Source organism: Sander vitreus, chromosome 23 (assembly GCF_031162955.1).
Source record: "Sander vitreus isolate 19-12246 chromosome 23, sanVit1, whole genome shotgun sequence".
NCBI classification, from domain to species: Eukaryota; Metazoa; Chordata; class Actinopteri; order Perciformes; family Percidae; genus Sander; species Sander vitreus.
This window is the reverse complement of record NC_135877.1, coordinates 21,159,737-21,179,881: the sequence shown is the minus strand read 5'-3', so window position 1 is coordinate 21,179,881 and position 20,145 is coordinate 21,159,737. Positions and strand designations below refer to the sequence as shown.

Genomic DNA, 20,145 nt, shown 5'->3' with positions numbered 1-20,145 from the left:
AGTATCTCAAACTATCAGCCACTAATAAATGATAAATAACAGCAGCTGAGGATTCTTCATGTCATTTATTAATCCAAAATTATATTAATTTCCAGTGCAGGAACATAACTAAGCATATTTACTTAAGTAGCCTACTGTACTTGTCTATCATTTTGAGATAATTTTGTACTTAAAGTATATGTTGATGCAAATACTTTTGTATCTTTATATAAATAAGATTTTAAATGCAGGACTTTTACTTGTAACAGAGTATTTGTACACTGTGGTTTTGCTACTTTTACTTGAATACTTCTTCCAGCGTGGTCTATTTCTAAGTTACAGTACCACTAGTCTCGCATTGCCAGCTCTATCTCCACAGCGCTGTGGAGTAAGGTCTGGCTACACCACAGATGCATTCTGGGACAGGAGAAAAAAAAAAAAAACGCAATTGTATACCTTTTTTAAAACCAATCACAATTGGGTGGCACTAAGCTCCAGATGCAGCGACGGTGGCTCTGCTAAATGGTCTTGGGAAGGAACTTGTTTTGGAGGAACATTTGCACCCCGCAAAAGAAAACGCCACATACAATATTAAATGAAGGTTACTGTTCACACAATACAATAACGTGAGTTATTTAAATTAGCTGATACATGGTTAAACCTCATTGGCTCTTAGCAGTCTATCTCCGTGTGTACTTTGTCCACAGCAAATCCGACCAGTCGGTCCCAAAACCTCCCAGTAAGAGAGGAAATGACGTAAACATATTCTTTTAAATCATTCCCCTAAAGAACCAAGCAGGCCTGCCTTGTTGCATGATCTAAATATTCTTCAAAACTTGACATTTTCAGCATGTAGCTTCTAGTTCAAAGTTTGGTGTCATTTCCCTGAAGCCAACGGTTTGAGAATGGCAACAAACAAGAGAGCAGAAAGAGTACTTCTGTTGACCCAGAAAATAATAAAACTAAAACCAGCCTCTCCTTTTCAGATGTCATTTTTCTTATCTAAACATACAGTATGACGCGAGCCACACAACATACTGCTGAGAAAATCTTTGTTCCAAAGCTGTATTCTTTACTTATTGTTACAAATACCAATGGGATTTTGAGTTGTTTGGTTGTTCCGGTCTCACGTCGTCTCTCCATTATTTATTACAAGTGAAACATCAGCTAAAATGTGTGAAGATCATAAGTCTGAACTACGTGGTAATAATGAACAACATGGCACCAGAAACCCAAAATAAGAGTTTAATTGTAGTTCATTTACAAAATACATTTAAAAACAATCCCCCCCCCCCCCCCCCCCAGAGTTGAGGTTAAAACAAAAGAGCCTCCATAGAAACTTTAGAAAATGTTGCTGAGTAGTTTTTACGGTGTTCAATTTATAAAAGTTTTTTAGAGCCTCAGTCTGTGTGGATTTCAGCTTTTATTGTGAAGGAGTTGCACAAACTGGAATAAGGATTTTTCTTTGTCTTTTTTCCATGTACCAGGAATTAACTAAAAGACAGATATCTTCACAAACCAACACTCACGGTTGACATTTTAAAACACTGGCACTGATTATGAGTCTTCCCGCTTTTGGTTTTGGAATTGCAAACCTTTCTACACATTCTGAAAAAAATAAACATGTTTTGAAAGAAAAATTCTGAAAGATTTAGACACTTTAATGAACCTTAAGAGGGGCTTTCGTGATGCTTACTTATAAAACTTTGCTCCAAAAAACTCCGTTCCCTCCATCACTTCAAAACATTTTTAAAAGAAAACATAAAAACATAGTTTGCCAGTTAGATAAGAAGATTGATACCACTCTCATGTCCGCCAGAAAGCGAATTGGTGAACTATTCCTTTAACAGTTTAAGGGAGGAGATTTTGTAGAGTGTGTGTGGTTGCATTAGTCTTCCCAGGCGAAGTCAAACGGTTGGAAGTTGTCTCTCAGCTGTTTGCAGCTCTCCTCCTCCTCCTCTCTGCTCTGTTTACACTCCCTCCAGTCAGCTCGGGTCGGGATGTTCAGCAGCGCCTCGCTGGCCAGAACCTCCCTACACACACACAAACGCGCACACACACACACACACACACACACACACACACACACACACACACACACACACACACAGAGATAAGACTGATAATACAGGAGCAATGCTCACAAGTTTATCATCAAATAGGCTGTTTTTGTAATTTCAGCTACAGGTAGGTCTGGTATTCTCTTTTGAGCCCTGTTGTTTTTTAAGCTATAATTTGATTACATTTTGGCAAATTTGCACCATTATAAAGTATGCTGAATGATCTATCAGCAGCTCCTGTTTGCAGTGTACCCATTAGGGTTGGGTACCGAAACCCGGTGCTTATACAGCGCCGGTGCCTTAACAACCGGTATCTACCGGACCGAATAGCAACGCGGATTTCAATGCCTCATTTCGGTGCTACTGAAATGCCAGCGCTGCCCTCTGATGCTCCAAAACTTACGTTAAGAGGCAACAGAAGCATCGCTGCATGTGACGCTAGTTAACATAATACGCTTGGCAGCAGCTAACGTTAGCCTAGCGTTAGATAGCAGCTGGATTAAACGCGGTAAAAATGCTGACAGCCAACGTTGAACGGTGCGACTGTATTTCACTGTAGAGGATTTTAACACCGAGACGCAACAGTCTGACAGTCTGCCGTTGTCGGAAAAACAACACAGACGGTGCGTTCGCTTGAAACTCGCCTCGCCAGCCTCGTGGTGCATTCAAAGTTAGTGTAAAATACCCTTTTTCCATCTAGTGGTTGTTTTTGTCGTTTACCAGCAACTTACCGGTGAAATAAGTTATTGTTATAATTTATTGTTATTAAATCATTTAATTTTTTTTAAAGAAAACTTTAAAATGTGATTATTCTCAGGCATGTTCTGAAGTTTTTTCCCCCGATGATTTCCAACCTTCCCCTGTAATGTTAATCCCGTCCGAATGGCGCTCAAGACACAATTACATCATTTATTTTCAAATGTATTCATATCCCTGTGCTGTTTTTACACTATTGTAAATTAGATTAGGACTGTTTTTTAGTAATATGGATTCATGTTAGGCTCACAATTAAATACATGTTATCAGTGCCCCAAGATTTTTGATGGTGTGAGCAAAAGTATTTCCTTAAATCTGTATCTTTTTTTTCTTCTTATGATCGTAGACTGAAGATTTCAGTTTTATTTAAACTCTTTAAATTATTCGTTAGTTAGTAAAGATTCATGTTAACAGTTAAATGCCGACTGTTTTACCTTCCAAACTGCAGAGGAAAATGTTTCTGGATGCGGTAGTAGAGTTTCTCCCCCGAGTCCAACTCCACGTAAAAGTACGGAGTCCCTGGAGGAGCAATCTGAACGCACACGCACAAGTTAAAAAACAGTGTAACAGTTAAACAAATCAGCAGTGAAAACACCTTGAACTGTGAAATTTCCCTTAATACTTTTCCCGTTTGAATTTTTTGAAGGCCCCTTAAAATAAATAATAAAAAATATATTAAAACGTTTAAATAGTATTAAATAAACTCAAACTTTTGAAAACAAGTAATAAATAAAATCCAATTAAAACAATTTTTAAAAATGAATTAGCTCAAAACAGATTAGTGTCATAAATCTGTGTCATTCAGATCATTAGACAAAATTAGAGTTTACTTTCAAACATAATTCAATAAACAATACGTTTCTCAATTATATTGTTTTTGTGATCGTTAGGAGCCAAAACTGAAATCGCATCAAAATTTGATTAATTGCACAGACCTAATTAATACTTCCCAATTTTTTAAATTCTGGCCAAATGCAGCTTTTGTATTATACTAGTATGATATATTTTGTAAATTCTGGCCAAATGTAGTGTATTTACTATATGAGTGTGTATATATGTGTGTGTAGTGTGTGTGTGTGTGTGTGTGTGTGTGTGTGTGTGTGTGTGCCAGGTGTGTGTATGTTTGTGATCCAGGTGTGTGTGTGTGTGTGTGTGTGTGTGTGTGTGTGTGTGTGTGATCCACGTGTGTGTGTGTGTGATCCAGGTGTGTGTGTGCGCCAGGTGTGTGTGTGTGTGTGTGTGTGTGTGTGTGTGTGTGTGTGTGTGATCCACGTGTGTGTGTGTGTGATCCAGGTGTGTGTGTGCGCCAGGTGTGTGTGTGTGTGTGCACCAGGGGTGTGTGTGTGTGTGTGTGTGTGCCAGGTGTGTGTGTGTGTGTGTGTGTGTGTGTGTGTGTGTGTGTGTGTGTGTGTGTGTGTGTGTGTGTGTGTGTGTGTGTGTGTGTGCGTGTACCTGTTTGAGGTCGGTGTGTTGAGGAATCTCCATCAGCTCCATCTGTTGCTCCTGAGCCTGGACCATGAACGCCTCCTTGATGTCCTCCGTGGTGCAGCGGTCCAGCGGCACCGGGACAACCTGAATGTCGACAATGTCAACACGCGGAACATCCCAACCCTCCGATAAGTAATCAGTGATATACATGGGGTGGACAAAATAATAGCAACACCTGCCAATTCAACAAACTACATCCTCCAAAATGATCATAAAGTTGAATCAACACCTCTCTAACACAGTTTCAACAACAACTGAACATTATAACCTTCATAATGAGTCCATTTGTCACTTATCTTTTTACTAATGAAGTGCTATCCTTTTTGTTCTATGTGAAGTGTCCCTGGGTTACGTATAGTTGCTTCAAATCCAATGTATTATTATGTAACTATTCTGAATGTAAGATTGATTGCAGGGCTGTTGCGAGAGATTACAATGCATTAATTCAAACTACAAGAGGTGTACCTAATTAACTGGCAACCGAGTGTATATTCGTTTAACATCTACCCAACATATCTCAATCGACTAATCAGCTTCTTTTGATAATCGATTACCGTAATTCATCTTTATTAATTATCAAGTAAAAATGTCGAAACAAACGCTGTTTTGACTGTTGATCGGACAAAACAATCAATTTGAACATGTTACGGCAAATTGTGATTTCACAATTTTCTGGCCAAATGATCGAAAATGTTAAGAAAAATACAAGTTACAGCCCCAAAAAAAGTCAACTTGCAACAGAGTGTATTCTCTATATAACAAGATAAAGTTGCACAAGAATATTCATTTAACACCACAAGTCCAAAACACTGCTAAAATTAGTGAATAATTTATCCTTCCTTTAAAAATGTGTATTTAATATTTAATCATGTCAGTCATTTTGGTCTTTTGTGTGTGTGTGTGTGTGTGTGTGTGTGTGTGTGTGTGTGTGTGTGTGTGTGTTTAGGGCTGCTCAATTATGGGAGAAATCATAGTCACGATTATTTTTGGTCAATATTGGAATCACGATTACTCATTAACTTTTGGAAAGATGTTGCATTTTTTTGTTATTTTAAAAACAGTTAAACAAATCAACAGTGAAAACATCGTGAACTGTGAAACTACCCTTAATACTTTTTTTCCTTTTCATTCAGAACACAAGAGTTTAAAATAAGAGTCTACTTGCAAAACGTAATGTGCAAAATATTCGCTTTTCTCGTCATTCTCGATTTATTGTGATTGTTAGAAGCCAACATCTAAATCTTGATTGAAATTTGATTAATTGCACAGCCCTAGTGTGTGTGTGTGTGTGCGTGCGTGCGTGCGTGCGTGCGTTTCTACCTGTAGTTGCAGGTGTTGGCTCTTGTAATTCCTCTCAAACAGCACGCAGCGCTCTCCTTTGCTCTTGTAGAAGCTCTTCAGGGCCGACTTGTACTTGTCCATCTCCAGCACCACCTCGGAGCTCAGCTCCACCACGGACTGGTAGTGGCCGATGGGGAGGATCAGCATGTGGTGAGGAGTCAGGCTGCCTTTAGCCAGAGCCAGGTAGCACTGCCAAACAAAAATCACTCTGGTAAGCGTGTTCAATGGGGTTGTCGCTGTCAGTACCTTTCCAGTGCTAGATTATTAAACATTCTAAAGCGTGAAAAGTTGTATATAAACTTTCATTAAAAAGGTCCCATGGCATGAAATTTTCACTTTATGAGGTTTTTTAACATTAATATGAGTCCCCCCAGCCTGCCTATGGTCCCCCAGTGGCTAGAAATGGTGATAGGTGTAAACTGAGCCCTGACATCATAAGGAGCAAGGTTACCTCCCCTTTCTCTGTTTTGCCAGCCAAGAGAATTTGGCCCACCCATGAGAGAGAGGCATCATGGCTTTCAAACGAGCAAAGTGGTAGTTGGTCAAGGCCACATATATATATACAAATATATGAGGAATACACATACAAAATATATACAGGAACTATTTAAAGTAGAATGAGGGATGGGAATAACGAGCTTCGGCTTTGTCCTGCTTCTTTTCGGACAGATTGAAAACATTACTTGTAATGTTCGTTTTTCCTTTTGGTGTGTTGCTACGCACTTATTGTGTTTTTATATTTTATTGTTATTTTTTTGTTTGGGAAAAAAAGGGGGAAAATTTTGTAAAAAAAAAAAAAAAAAAGTCTGTATTTGATGTATAATCATAATTACCTTTGGTATGTAGGGCTGGCTACTGAACTCAATACTTTTTAGGCAGCGACCCAATTGCCTCTAAAGTATCGAGTATCGAAAAATGCCTCGTCATTCAATACCCAATTTCAAACCCTAAGGAGTAATGCTGCGTTCCAGGCAACCCGTAACTCGTGTTTTCACAACCTTCTACCCGTGAAAGTGCCCTGGAACGGCAGTCAACCCCATAACTTAGTACTCGTGAACTCGTACCAGATCGTTGTACTCCCAGTTACAGTTTTTGACGTCACACACGCATAAACAACAATGGCGACCCCTGTTGATGCTGTACAGACGCCGGTGATTAACAGAGAGACATAGAAATAAATAGACATATAGGCAACGTAAAGTAATTCCGCACATTGTAATCAAAACAATACACATACGATTGTGTACTACTACAGGTTATGTTTATTAAATAAAGCCCAAAATATGTCGCTGACTAGAAATCACTAGTATCAGCTAGCGCTAGCTAACGTCAGCGTTAGGTAGCCTAACCTGAACCCTGGAACGCTACCAAGTTGTGAGTCGTGACTTGAAGTTGTAACTTACGGGCTAAAAATTGTGTCTGGAACGCAGCATTAATCTCGTCAGTGTCAGTGAGCCAATCAGCCCGCAGCATGCGTCTACTAACATCTAAAAATGCTGCTGATTGGCTGTTGTTGTAGAGGCATGCAGGAAAAACTCTACGTTACACAGAGACGGGGCTGACGTAGTAGGAGCTGAAACAAAATAAAAAGGTTTGCGCCGTAATGTGTAATGTTGTCATTTCTTTTTGTTTTATAAAATTGGTATCGTAAAAAAAGAATCGTTTAGGAACCGGTATCGAAGTCACTGTATTGGTATCGAACGAACGATTAGACGCTACCCAGCCCTATTGGTATGAACTCACGTGTGTTCCTATGCTGATGACGAGGTGTTTCTCCACCTGAGGACTGGCCAGACAGAACCAGCAGGGACCAGAGGCCTGAGCTAAACACGATAAAAAGACAAAATATTAAAGTCATTCTGTTAGTTTATTGGTACCATTTTAACCCTTTACCACCCAAGGTGCTTTAAAGTGCTCATTTTATGCTTTTTGGCGTTTTACCTTTCCTTTATTGTGTTATATATCTTTTTGTGCACGTTATAGGTTTACAAAGTGAAAAAGCCCAAAGTCCACCCCAAAGGGACTGACCATCTCCAACAGAAAACACTGTTCACAAACTGCTCCAAACAGCTCTGTTGTAGTCCAGCCTTTACTTCAGAGACAAACGTGGTCACTTTGGAACACGCGTTATAATGCTCGCCTAGCTGCTAGCATGGCACGCCCTCATACTCTGCTTCTGACTGGCTAGTAGTCCTTACCTAGCTACTGTCAGGGCACGCCCTCATACTCTGCTTCTGACTGGCTAGTAGTCCTTACCTAGGTACTGAGCATGTGCAACTCCCAACAAAGATGGAACAGAAGTGAGATGTCTCATTCTGTAACTAAAACAGAGAGCTCAACACACAGGGTGAAAAGAGGAGCTGCAGCAATGTGCAGTACAACAAAAATATGGTGTTTTCTGAAAATTAAACCATATAAACCTATTCTGGTACAACCTCTAAATACAATTATGAACCTGAAAATGAGCATAATATGAGCACTTTAAAATCTAGAATAAAACAAATAGCAAGGCAAAAAAACAGTTTTTATAGTCTTTAAAGCAGTGTTTCTCAAATGGGGGTGCGTGTACCTCTAGGGTTACTTTGGAGTATGTGAGATTTCGTTTAAAATTGTTAATTTAAAAGATATCAAAATGTCATACGTAATTCCCCGAAATAATTCTACTATATTAATAAGTGAATTTATTTATGGATTCTAAACATTTGAAGTAGCATTTAAGAGATTTTAGTTTACAAAGCTGTTGTTTAGTAAATCAGACACTACACATTTTTCCTACCAAAAATGCTTTGTGCTGGTCAGGGGGTACTTAACTGACACAATATTTCAAAGGGGATACATTATTGAAAAAGTTTGACAACCACTGCTAATAATACTAATAGTACAGTATAATATAGTATAGAATAGTATCTTTGCTGTTAGCACGCAGGAAATCAACATATTTAACCATCTTCTTCCAACAAACGACAAAAGAAATTGGTCGGACTCACGGGGCCTGCGGGGCTGTTTGGGCTGTCCCTGATGATGCTCGTCTCCTCCGTCGCGCTGCTGGTCTCGTCCTCGTCCGTCTCCGTCTGAATGTCTCTTCCTGCCGCGTCCCCGAAAACCACCGCCCTGCTTCTTGCTCAGGTCGAAGAAGAACTGCTGGCCTGGCTCCTGAACAGACGACAGGGAGACGGTTGAGTTTTTCTACATAAAAATGCATCAGATGGTCACATTTAGCACCTGGAGTGTAGTTTGAAACTCTTTTTAAATAAGTAGGTTAAAGGTCCCATGGCATGAAAATGTCACTTTATGAGGTTTTATAACATTAATATGAGTTCCCCCAGCCTGCCTATGGTCCCTCAGTGGCTAGAAATGGCAATAGGTGTAAACCGAGCCCTGGGTTTCGTCTTCTGCCTTTGAGAAAATGAAAGCTCAGATGGGCCGATCTGGAATCTTCTCCTTATGATGTCATAAGGAGCAAGGTTACCTCCCCTTTCTCTGCTTTGCACGCCCAGAGAATTTGGCCCGCCCATGAGAGAGAGAGAGACATCATGGCTGTCAAACGAGCAAAGTGGCAGTTGGTCAAGGCCACATCGCCACCCTCCAGCTTGCTCCCCCCCTCTCCTCCTCAATAGCATTTAAAGCTACAGACACAGAAATGGCACAACCTAAGGAAAGCTCATTGTGGGACTGGCTCTAGTGGCTGTAATTCAGCACCAAGGCTGAATTTCAGGAAAGAGAATTCATGTTGACAACCCCCAGAACAGAGGGACCAAAGAACTGTGTTGTGTTTTTGAGAACTATGGACTGACTCAGCATGTCACGGAGCCCATGCACAACAAAGGGCACACTCTGGACTTGATTATCTCCAAGGGTCTAAACATTTCCAAGGTTGTGGTGACTGATGTTGCTCTCTCTGATCATTCCTGTGTTTTCTTTAACGGCACTATGTCAGTGCCCAAAAGTGTTCAAACTAAGTTAATCAGAAAACGGTATATCACTGAAAACACCAGTGAAACATGCATTCAGCTTTTCTCCTCCACACCCACCCTCACTGGGGTCTCAGTCACTGAGCTTGTAGATAATTTCAACTGTAAAATTACAAATGTTATTGATGTTATTGATTGAGAACAGAAAAAAAGAGTGTCTAAAAGCTGAACGCAGGTGGCGAAAAACTAATCTCCAGGTCCATTATAACACCTATAAAGAGAGACTTCGCATTTATAATTTGGAACTAAGGAATGCAAGGCGGTCCTTCTTCTCTGACATTATTGCCAGAAACAATAATAATTCACGTGCTTTGTTTGCTACTGTCGATAGGTTAACAAACCCTCCAGTACCAGTAGCATCTGAACTGTTGTCTACCAAGGCTTGCAATGACTTTGCCTCCTTCTTCAAAGACAAAATTCAGAAAATTAGACAGTCAGTGCCTCTGTATCAAGTACAGGATATGTGCTGTCACAGTGTTCACGCAAAACAAATTCCAATATGACCCAATTTCATACGATCAACCATAAAAACCTGGAGGACATTATACAACATCTGAAAACCTCCTCCTGTTTTCTTGATGTTCTACCAACAGGTGATTTCAAAAATGTTTCAAATTGTTTGGCTACAGATCTTCTACAGATTGTAAACACGTCTCTTCTCTCAGGTATCTTCCCACAGGCCCTGAAAACTGCAGTCATCAAGCCACTCTTAAAAAAGAACAATCTAGACACGTCACTAATGAGCAACTATAGGCCAATATCAAACCTTCCATTTTTAAGTAAAATCATTGAAAAAAAGGTTTTTCAACAACTCAACTTTTCTTGTCACTAAACAACAGTTTTGATGCCTTCCAGTCGGGTTTTCGACCACAGCACTGAGACGGCTCTTGTTAAAGTCTTTAATGACATCCACTTAAACACAGATAGTGGCAAAATTTCAGTCTTAGTATTACTTGATCTCAGTGCTGCATTTGATATGGTCGACCATGACATATTACTAGACCGATTGGAAAACTGGGTTGGCATTTCTGGCTCAGTACTAAAGTGGTTTGAATCTTATTTAAAGAATAGGGACTACTTTGTGTCTATAGGTAATTATACATCTGAGCATACAAATATGACGTGCGGAGTTCCCCAAGGCTCCGTTCTGGGGCCTCTCCTGTTTAACATCTACATGTTTCCACTGGCTCAGATTATGGAAAACAACAAAATAAGTTACCATAGTTATGCGGATGACACACAAATTTATATAACCTTATCGCCAGGGGACTATAGTCCAATACAACAACTGACTAAGTTCATTGAACAAATTAACGACTGGATGTGCAAGAACTTTCTTAAATTAAATGAAGAAAAAAACTGAGGTGGTTGTTTTTGGAGCAAAGGAGGAACGATTAAAAGTCAGCACTCCGCTTCAAATGACAATGTTAAAAACAACAGACAAAGCCAGAAATCTTGGTGTAGTCATGGACTCAGACCTGAATTTTAACAGCCACATTAAGACAATTACCAAGTCAGCCTATTACCACCTTAAAAATATATCACGGGTTAAAGGACTTATGTCTCAGCAGGATTTGGAAAAACTTGTCCATGCTTTTATCTTCAGTAGACTTGACTACTGTAACGGTGCCTTTACAGGTCTTCCTAAAAAAAAAATCAGACAGCTGCAGCTGATTCAGAATGCTGCTGCTCGAGTCCTCACTAACACCAAGAAAGTGGATCACATCACTCCAGTTCTGAAGTCTCTACGCTGGCTTCAAGTGCCTCAGAGAATTGATTTCAAAATACTTTTGCTGGTTTATAAATCACTAAACGGTTTAGGGCCAAAATACATTTCTGATCTGCTGCTACACTCAAGTCACAACTAAACAGGAGGAAGCAGCGTTTAGTTTTTATGCTCCACATATCTGGAACAAACTCCCAGAAAACTGCAGGTCTGCTGCAACTCTCAGTTCTTTTAAATCAAGGCTAAATACCTTTCTCTTTGATGTTGCCTTTCTTTAAATAACTGTTCATTTCTTATACTGAAGTTGCATTGTTGACACTGTATGACAATCTATATAAGCATATAAAGAGAAATTCCTATTTTATCTGTTTTTATATATTTAACTGTTTTAACTGCTCTTTAATGTTTAATTTCTTACACTGCACTGTAACGTTTATTCTCGTATTGTATCCGTTTTTAATTTTTTTTATCTGTTTTTATGTGAAGCACTTTGAATTGCCCTGTTGCTGAAATGTGCTACAAATAAAGCTGCCTTGCCTTCAGATACAGTATTAGGGGACCACTAAGGTCTATATAAAAGAGACTTCAGATACAGTATTAGGGGACCACTAAGGCCTATATAAAAGAGACTTCAGATACAGTATTAGGGGACCACTAAGGTCTATATAAAAGAGACTTCAGATACAGTATTAGGGGACCACTAAGGCCTATATAAAAGAGACTTCAGATACAGTATTAGGGGACCACTAAGGCCTATATAAAAGAGACTTCAGATACAGTATTAGGGGACCACTAAGGTCTATATAAAAGAGACTTCAGATACAGTATTAGGGGACCACTAAGGTCTATATAAAAGAGACTTCAGATACAGTATTAGGGGACCACTAAGGTCTATATAAAAGCATCCAAAGAGCACCATGTCATGGGACCTTTAACTTACATTTCTTTTAAATAAAAGTATTTAAGTGTCAGCCATCACAAGAGCTGGTCATAATCTTTAAGTGCTAAAAAAAAAACGAGCTGTAGTGCTTCCTTTCCTTATCTCCTTCAGCCTAGGAAAGGAAAGGCAAGTCCATATGTATAGCTCCTTTCAGAGCAAATTCAAAGTGATTTACATAAGGTGAAGAAATTTATTAGAACATTTTAAAACGCAATAAAAGTTAGATCAAATAGAATCAGATCAGACAAAAAATTCAGATAAAATCAATTGCAAATGACAAAAAATGATGAGAAAAACAGTTATTGTGCAGTAATAACTTGCCCTAAATTTAACAAGGGAAACATTTAGCCAATGTTGAGCGTACATACATACACACACACACACACACACACACACACACACACACACACACACACACACACACACACACACACACACACACACACACACACACACACACACACACACACACACACACACACACACCTCCTCCTCCTCGGTGGTGCTGAAGCCCGTCTTTAGTTTGTCCGTCTTGTCTTTTGTGGGGCATCTGTAGGGGTTTTCGGTCACGTCCTGCGGCTGCTTCACCAGCTCTGATGGATCCATGGTCTTCATGGGGATTATGTTGAAGGCGTACAAATACTGCAGCCGTCACACAGACACACAGAAGCAGAGACAGCTCAGGATGTGATGGTGATCACTGGATGGCAGAGGATTTCAAAGTCTAACACTGAGGGTCCCCCTAAAGGCGCTGACACACCAACCCGATTATCAGCCGTCAGACAGTCTGGCAAGGTCGGTGACTCGAGTCTGTTCGGTGTGTTCCGTGCCGTCGTCAGTCGGAGGGGCCGTCGGCTTTAATTTGGGCCGATTTGACATGTTGAATCGGAAGGCGGTCAGTTGGACTCAATGACCAATCTGATTGGTGGAGTGCTAACCCAGAAATGACGAGCGGGATGAGCGTGACGAACGCCTCTCAAAATCTGACGAAAATCTTTTAAACTGACCTTTGTCGTTCTGAAATGAAGACCTATTTCTCGCTTAAAATGTTTTCAGAAACATTTCGGTGAACTATTTTCGTAAAATACGAGATCGTATTCCGAACGAGCCGCCATTATGGTCTGGCTTTGCAATTTGGGAGAAGCCAGACCCACGTGACGCGTTCGTCTAATCGGCTGCCGGTTTTCATGTTTTGGGGCGACAATATAGATTAGCGCCGCCTGCTGTTATGGAGACGTATTAAGCCTTGCGCACGTGCAGAACGTATGCTCAAGTCGGCGTTGCTTCAGTGTGTTCCGAGGCACTTTTTTTGACCAACTCGGTCCGACTGCCTTTTCTGCCGACGGGTTGGTGTGTCAGAGCCTTAAGTGTTTTCTGTATTTGTTTACATTTCCGCAAACTGGCACCAGTAAAAGTATGCCGAATTATCTATTAGCAGCTCCTCTTTGCAGTACACCCAGTGTCTTTCTTTCTTATGATTTCTATGCAGATTGCTGGACGTCGAAGATAATGATATCCTCGGGAAGTGTAAGTCACCCTGAATCTGAAAATATGTGTGTATTACGTCTGTGTGTTCAGATTTTACTGAGTTAAAGATCGACACACACACCTTCTTCTTGGCGGGGTTGTTGACGGTTGCCAGGGCTATGAAGCGGCTGACGTGCTGAGCATTTTCCTGGAGAATAACATGGTTCCTGAAAACACATGAACAATACTGGTAACACTCACGCACATATATAGAGTATAACACAGAGGGAAGAATAAAAAATTGGATAGTCATTCAAAAGTGGTGGAAGATGTTTTAAGAGTCTTTACTTAAGGTGCTCATATTATGCTTTTTGGCGTTTCCCCTTTCCTTTATTGTGTTATATATCTTGTTGTGCATATTATAGGTTTACAAAGTGAAAAAGCCCAAAGTCCACCCCAAAGGGACTTACCATCTCCAACAGAAAACACTGTTCACAAACTGCTCCAAACAGCTCTATTGTAGTCCAGCCTTTACTTCAGAGACAAACGTGGTCACTTTGTAACACACGTTATAATGCTCGCCTAGCTGCCAGCATGGCACGCCCTCATACTCTGCTTCTGACTGGCTAGTAGTCCTTACCTAGGTACTGTCAGGGCACTCCCTCATACTCTGCTTCTGACTGGCTAGTAGTCCTTACCTAGGTACTGTCAGGGCACTCCCTCATACTCTGCTTCTGACTGGCTAGTAGTCCTTACCTAGGTACTGTCAGGGCACGCCCTCATACTCTGCTTCTGACTGGCTAGTAGTCCTTACCTAGGTACTGTCAGGCCACTCCCTCATACTCTGCTTCTGACTGGCTAGTAGTCCTTACCTAGGTACTGTCAGGGCACGCCCTCATACTCTGCTTCTGACTGGCTAGTAGTCCTTACCTAGCTACTGAGCATGTGCGACTCCCAACAAAGATGGAACAGAAGTGAGAGGTCTCACTCTGTAGCTAAAACAGAGAGCTCAACACACAGGGTGAAAAGAGGAGCTGCAGCAATGTGCAGTACAACAAAAAATATGGTGTTTTTTGAAAATTAAACCATATATATATATAAACTCTAAATACAATTATGAACCTGAGAATGAGCATAATATGAGCACTTTAAGTAAAAGTATAAAACTTCTCTCAGAGAAAAGTGAAAGTATCCATCCAGCACCTGTATGGGAGTCTTTCATAGTGAGCGCCCTCTAGTGCAGCAAAGTGGTATCGTGGTTTCAGTTTGTCGGCCAGGGTGGCAACGGAGCTGCTCCCACAGAACTTTGTGTTCACTTCCTGCAGCACACGAGACACATTAAAACAAAAGCAGAGCCCTAAAGTTAATTGTTGACCTCGGAAACAGCAGCTGAAAAAATAAATAAAATAAATCTCACTACAAGGTCCGTTGTTCTGGAGCTTTCGAGTATATCACACAGTCTTCCTCAGATGACATTTGCATTGTGTTTTGTCAGAACTTCTCGTCCATGTTGGTTTAAAAATGGATCTTGAGGTGAGGTTGTTCAATCAATTGCTGTTTTTATTTTCTTATTTTAAGGCCCGACTTTTTGAGCCAAGAAATTCTAAAAGAGTTTAAAAAAAAAATGGACATTTGTGCATCTACAATTACACAACAAGTGGGAAAATGTCACTTGCTGATGACAATGTGATCAAAAAAACTCCAGAACAGCTACTTAAGGGCCGTCGAGGTGAGATACACTAACACACTGACTGCGAGACACTATTTATTTAAATGGAAAATTTGAGGCGTTGTGTTAAACTTTGGAAAACAAAACATTTGACATTATTGATAGCAGTGTTTGACATTTTGAACCAGGGCTGCACAATTAATCGCAATTTTATCGAAATCGCAATATGGACTAGTGTAATATCCAAATCGCAGGGGGGGCGCAATATTTGTTAAAGGCAAAATATGTGTGAAACCATTCTGAATGAAGTATTGTAGAGACGTCTCGCCCTACAAATCGTATCCAACAGACTAAATCATGTCAAAAAATCGGAATCTGAATTTTTTTTATATTTCTCAATAAAAAATGAGAAAAATTATACAAAAATGATGATTCCCTCCAATATCGTGAATCATATCGCGATCGCAATATCAGTCAAAATAATCGCAATTAGATATTTTTTAGATATTTAAGTGTCGATCTCCGAATGCGAATGAACGGACTCCATAGGAGGAAATGGCATTCTTATATGAGGCTCCTTTTTCAACTACAAGGTCAATATTGTTTTTCACTTACGAAAAAACAAACAAATGATCCGTGCATTTATATGGAACTAAGCTTTAGGAGCTTTCCATCTTAACTCTCCTTCCTCGACTATTTTTGACTGGCGAGATGGACGGCGACCGGAAAAAACCAACAGCTAAAGTGAGTCATTCCGAACCTTTTTTAGTAAACTCTGTGTACACAGACAATGTTCTCAATGCTGGATTTCATGTGTAGATACTTGGAGCAAAGTTTCATGTTGTTTCGAGCCTTCCTAGTGTTTTAAAAATAGTGATTTTGATGCTATCACGGTAGTGCCCCTAGCCCTCCCATTCAAAAGGCCATTTGACCGAAAACGAGAATACCGTCAATCTTAAAAGTGGCGTTTCCGTCCTAAATATGCTTTTAAACGAAAGTTTGACTCGGGCACATTCACAAAAACACCCTAGGCTGCATTTTGCCGCTTTAAATGTTGTAAACCAGAATTCTAAAATGTCAATATTCAACACTGACACATTGTTTGCAAAGCACTCATACACTATATTATTACAAATATTGCTGGAAGCCAGGAGGGGAAGATGGGCAGTGACTTGGCCACCACTGCCGACCCACCATCGGGACGGTGTTGTGGTTAATGGTCCAAACACCCAATGAACGATGGGTACCTCCTGATGACATCAACCCCTCCTGGCCAGGGCTACAGTCACTTAAGGTGAATGAAGGTGAGAAGCATTTGCGGAGGTATTTGTAATCTAATCTCTTGCTTACAGCCCCTTTAAAGTTAGTTGACATAAAATATTTTGCAGCAACCAAATCACAGTTGGTTCAGTTTTAAAGTAAGATCTAGTGCTGAAGTAGGAGGAACACTTTTAGTACTAGAAAAGGTTTTTGATAAACTGCAATTAAATCCAGTTTAAAAGTGATTCCATGTGGATGCAACCAAGTAACAGATGTAGCTCCCATACTGCATTGAAATAAACATTTTGGCTCAGTTACAGCATACAGAAAAAAATACTTTCACATGCTACTGTCCGACACATGAAACCCCGTCCACCCAACAGATATTCTATGTCACGGTCTTCCCTGCCGTTATAAGGTTCAGGTGCAGCACCCAAGCCATTTTGGGCAGCACCTAAAGGCGCTGACACACCAACCCGACGGCCAGCCGTCGGCAGAAAAGGCGGTCGGCCTGATCAGTCGGCTCCCCGAGGTCCAAAAAGTGCCTCGGAACACACCGAAGCGACGCCGACATGAGCATACGTTCTGCGCCTGACGTAATACGTCTCCATAACAGCAGGCGGCGCTAATCTGTATTGTCGCCCAAAAAATGACAACCGGAAATGACGAACGCGCCACGTGGGTCTGGCTTCTCCGGCCGACAGTAATGGCGACTTGTTCAGAATACAAGCTCATATTTTACGAAAATAGTTCATTTTAAGGGAGAAATAGGCCGTGCAGTTGCTGAATCGGTCTTCATTTCAGATCAACAAAGTCCTTCACTCATCCCGCTCGCCATTTCCGGGTTAGCGCTCCACCAATCAGATTGGTCATTGAGTCCAACTGCCCGCCCTCCGACCCAGCGAGTCAGGTCGGCCAAAATGAAGGCCGACGGCCCCTCCGACTGACGACGGCACGGAACACACCGAACAGACTGAAGTCACCGACCTCGCCAGACTGTCCGACGGCTGATTATCGGGTTGGTGTGTCAGGGCCTTAAGCCAAATGAATGCAACTAAAAGACTTTTCTCAAAACTAATGATTGTAGTTAAACTTTTCGTCTTTAAGCTCTTCCAACGTTTTAGACAGATATTGATATAATAGCGTGACGATCTAAAACGATGTGAAAAAGAGACGCAAAACTATCACAAAGGGACACAAACAAAGAGAAGGCAAATGACCACACAGAGCCAAAACAAACCCAAAGAAAACAAAAATGACCAAAAAGAGACACAACACAACTACAAAAGAGACAAAATCCCACAAAGAGACACAAAATGTACGGGGAAATTGCTTTTTCTTTTTTTATAATGCAACATTTTCTTGAGGAACGACGCCTAAACCCCTAGCCAGATACGCGCACCTAAGTCTGCCAGAAAGCCAGGGAAAACACTGTATGTTTGTCAATAATAATATATTATATATATATATATATATATACACACACACACAGGACTTGTTACCGGGTTGTTTCCGTAATGCCACACTCCTCGGGGCCACTGTGACGTCAGCAGGATGTCCACTCCTCTGAACTTGGAGCTGCTGGTCAGCGGGGCCACGAGGGCCGACAGATCTTTGGATGTATAGCAGTGAGCCGGGGCCGGTTCCTGCAGGGCCTCCCGACCGCTGACGTAGGCTATCTGTAATCCCGACACGCCCGTGAACACGCCGCGCCGACCTAGACCACACAGGGATCAACATGTTTAAAAAAAGAACACGCCGACTTATTGGGACTTTGTCTTATTCACCGTAACACCCAGAGTTAGATAAGTCCATACATACCCTTCTCATCTCTGTGCGTGTTGTAACTCTTTCTGACGCATCCACCATTAGCCTAGCTTAGCACAGATCCTGGAGGTAACCGGCTCCATCTAGCCTACCGCTCCCAATAAGTGACAAAATAACACCAACATGTTCCTATTTACATGTTGTGATTTGTATAGTCACAGGGTGAACAAATAACAAGGTCACATGAGACACAGCCCTCTTCTAACCGTATACATACTGGGAACTATATTCTCAGAAGGCGAAGCACTGCTACTTCTGCTACTTGGGCGGAGTGATTAGCGCAACAGCTGAAAAGCACCATTGCTACTTTCTGCTCCTCACCACGAGGCTTCTCAGGTGCTGCGAGCAAATCACTCCGCCCAAGTAGCAGTGATTCGCCTTTCTGAGAATATAGTTCCCAGTATGTATACGGGTAGAAGACGGCTGTGTCTCATGTGACCTTGTTATTTGTACACCCTGTGACTATACAAATCACAACGTGTAAATAGGAACATGTTGGCGTTATTTTGTCACTTATTGGGAGCAGTAGGCTAGATGGAGCCGGTTACCTCCAGGATCTGTGCTAAGCTAGGCTAGCGGTGGGTGCGTCAGACAGAGTTACAACACGCACGGAGATGAGAAGGGCATGTATGGACTTATCTAACTCTGGGGGTTACGGTGAATAAGACAAAGTCCCAATAAGTCGGCGTGTTCCTTTAATGATGGAAAGTTTGATGCAGAAGCCAAAGTTCGGGAGGAGAGAGTAGAATCCCCATCGTTCAGAGTCTTACCCAGATATGTGATGTTGTCAGCCAGCTCGCAGCCATCAGCGCTGGGGAAACTCTTCACCGTCTCCTGGCTCGCTGCTCCGAGGATGTAAGTGTGGATGGGAGCTGAGGAGGCACGAAAGAGACTTTAGTTGAACAAAGAAACAGAATACAGATTTTCTTATCAACCGATCAAAGTGTGGAATCCAGAATTTATCAGCCTGTTTTTCACCGTCTCTTGGATGAACTCAAAATGTACAAATATCTGACAGACGACACAAGGCTATTAAAGCTCGTGCAAAGATTTTATTTTTTGTGTATATTTCCCCACTTTGTTTTGCAACTGCTGCACAACAATTTCCCTCGGGTAAAAATTTTTATTTTATCTTATCCTGTTGTACAGAAAAGTCGCAGGTTCGTGGCCGGCTAGCTCAGTTGGTAGAGCGGGCGCACATATGCTGTGGTTTATTCTTCGACGCAGAAGGTCAAGGGTTCGAGTCCGACCTGTGACGGTTTTCCTGCATGTCTTCCCCCAATCTCTCCCCTTTCATATCTCAGCTTTCCTATCTAATAAAGGCAGAAATGCCCAAAAAAGAAAAATAAGTTGCAGGTTCTGGCCTGACAGAATTCAAATGTGTAGCGCAAGTTAAAGCAATGTACAAGATTCATACAACTGCACAGTGTCTACCCAGCTTTAAGTTGTAAGTTCCTAAAATGTTTCCTGGAAAAGGTCATGCATTTTGAAAACGGGTGCAACAGCTGGTTAGCCAGATGTTCGTACCTTTCTTGGCTCCCGTTTTGTACTGCTGCCACTCTGCTTCAGCCTCTGGCGTCGTCCCAAAAAACTCTCCAACACACAGCAGCAGCTGCAAGAAAAATAGCACCAAACATCAGAATTAGGATATACATTTCTGC

General features: G+C 41.2%; 1 protein-coding gene across 2 annotated transcripts in view; it reads right to left on the bottom strand.

The window, feature by feature from the left end:
* Nucleotides 1-1,272: 1,272 nt before the first annotated feature.
* The window catches only part of cwf19l1 (CWF19 like cell cycle control factor 1), a 21,298-nt gene continuing 2,425 nt past the window's right edge, over nucleotides 1,273-20,145 (bottom strand). For both annotated transcript variants that reach the window (XM_078281658.1, XM_078281659.1), the window contains exons 3-14: nucleotides 20,012-20,096; nucleotides 19,255-19,356; nucleotides 18,160-18,374; nucleotides 14,932-15,047; nucleotides 13,871-13,955; nucleotides 12,748-12,903; nucleotides 8,612-8,774; nucleotides 7,368-7,447; nucleotides 5,604-5,813; nucleotides 4,248-4,367; nucleotides 3,230-3,327; nucleotides 1,273-2,012 (exon numbers count right to left, since the gene is read on the bottom strand). In XM_078281658.1, coding sequence (XP_078137784.1) covers nucleotides 1,868-2,012; nucleotides 3,230-3,327; nucleotides 4,248-4,367; nucleotides 5,604-5,813; nucleotides 7,368-7,447; nucleotides 8,612-8,774; nucleotides 12,748-12,903; nucleotides 13,871-13,955; nucleotides 14,932-15,047; nucleotides 18,160-18,374; nucleotides 19,255-19,356; nucleotides 20,012-20,096 — 1,575 coding nt within the window. In that variant the 3' untranslated portion in view covers nucleotides 1,273-1,867. The remainder of the gene's footprint in view (nucleotides 2,013-3,229; nucleotides 3,328-4,247; nucleotides 4,368-5,603; nucleotides 5,814-7,367; nucleotides 7,448-8,611; nucleotides 8,775-12,747; nucleotides 12,904-13,870; nucleotides 13,956-14,931; nucleotides 15,048-18,159; nucleotides 18,375-19,254; nucleotides 19,357-20,011; nucleotides 20,097-20,145) is intronic.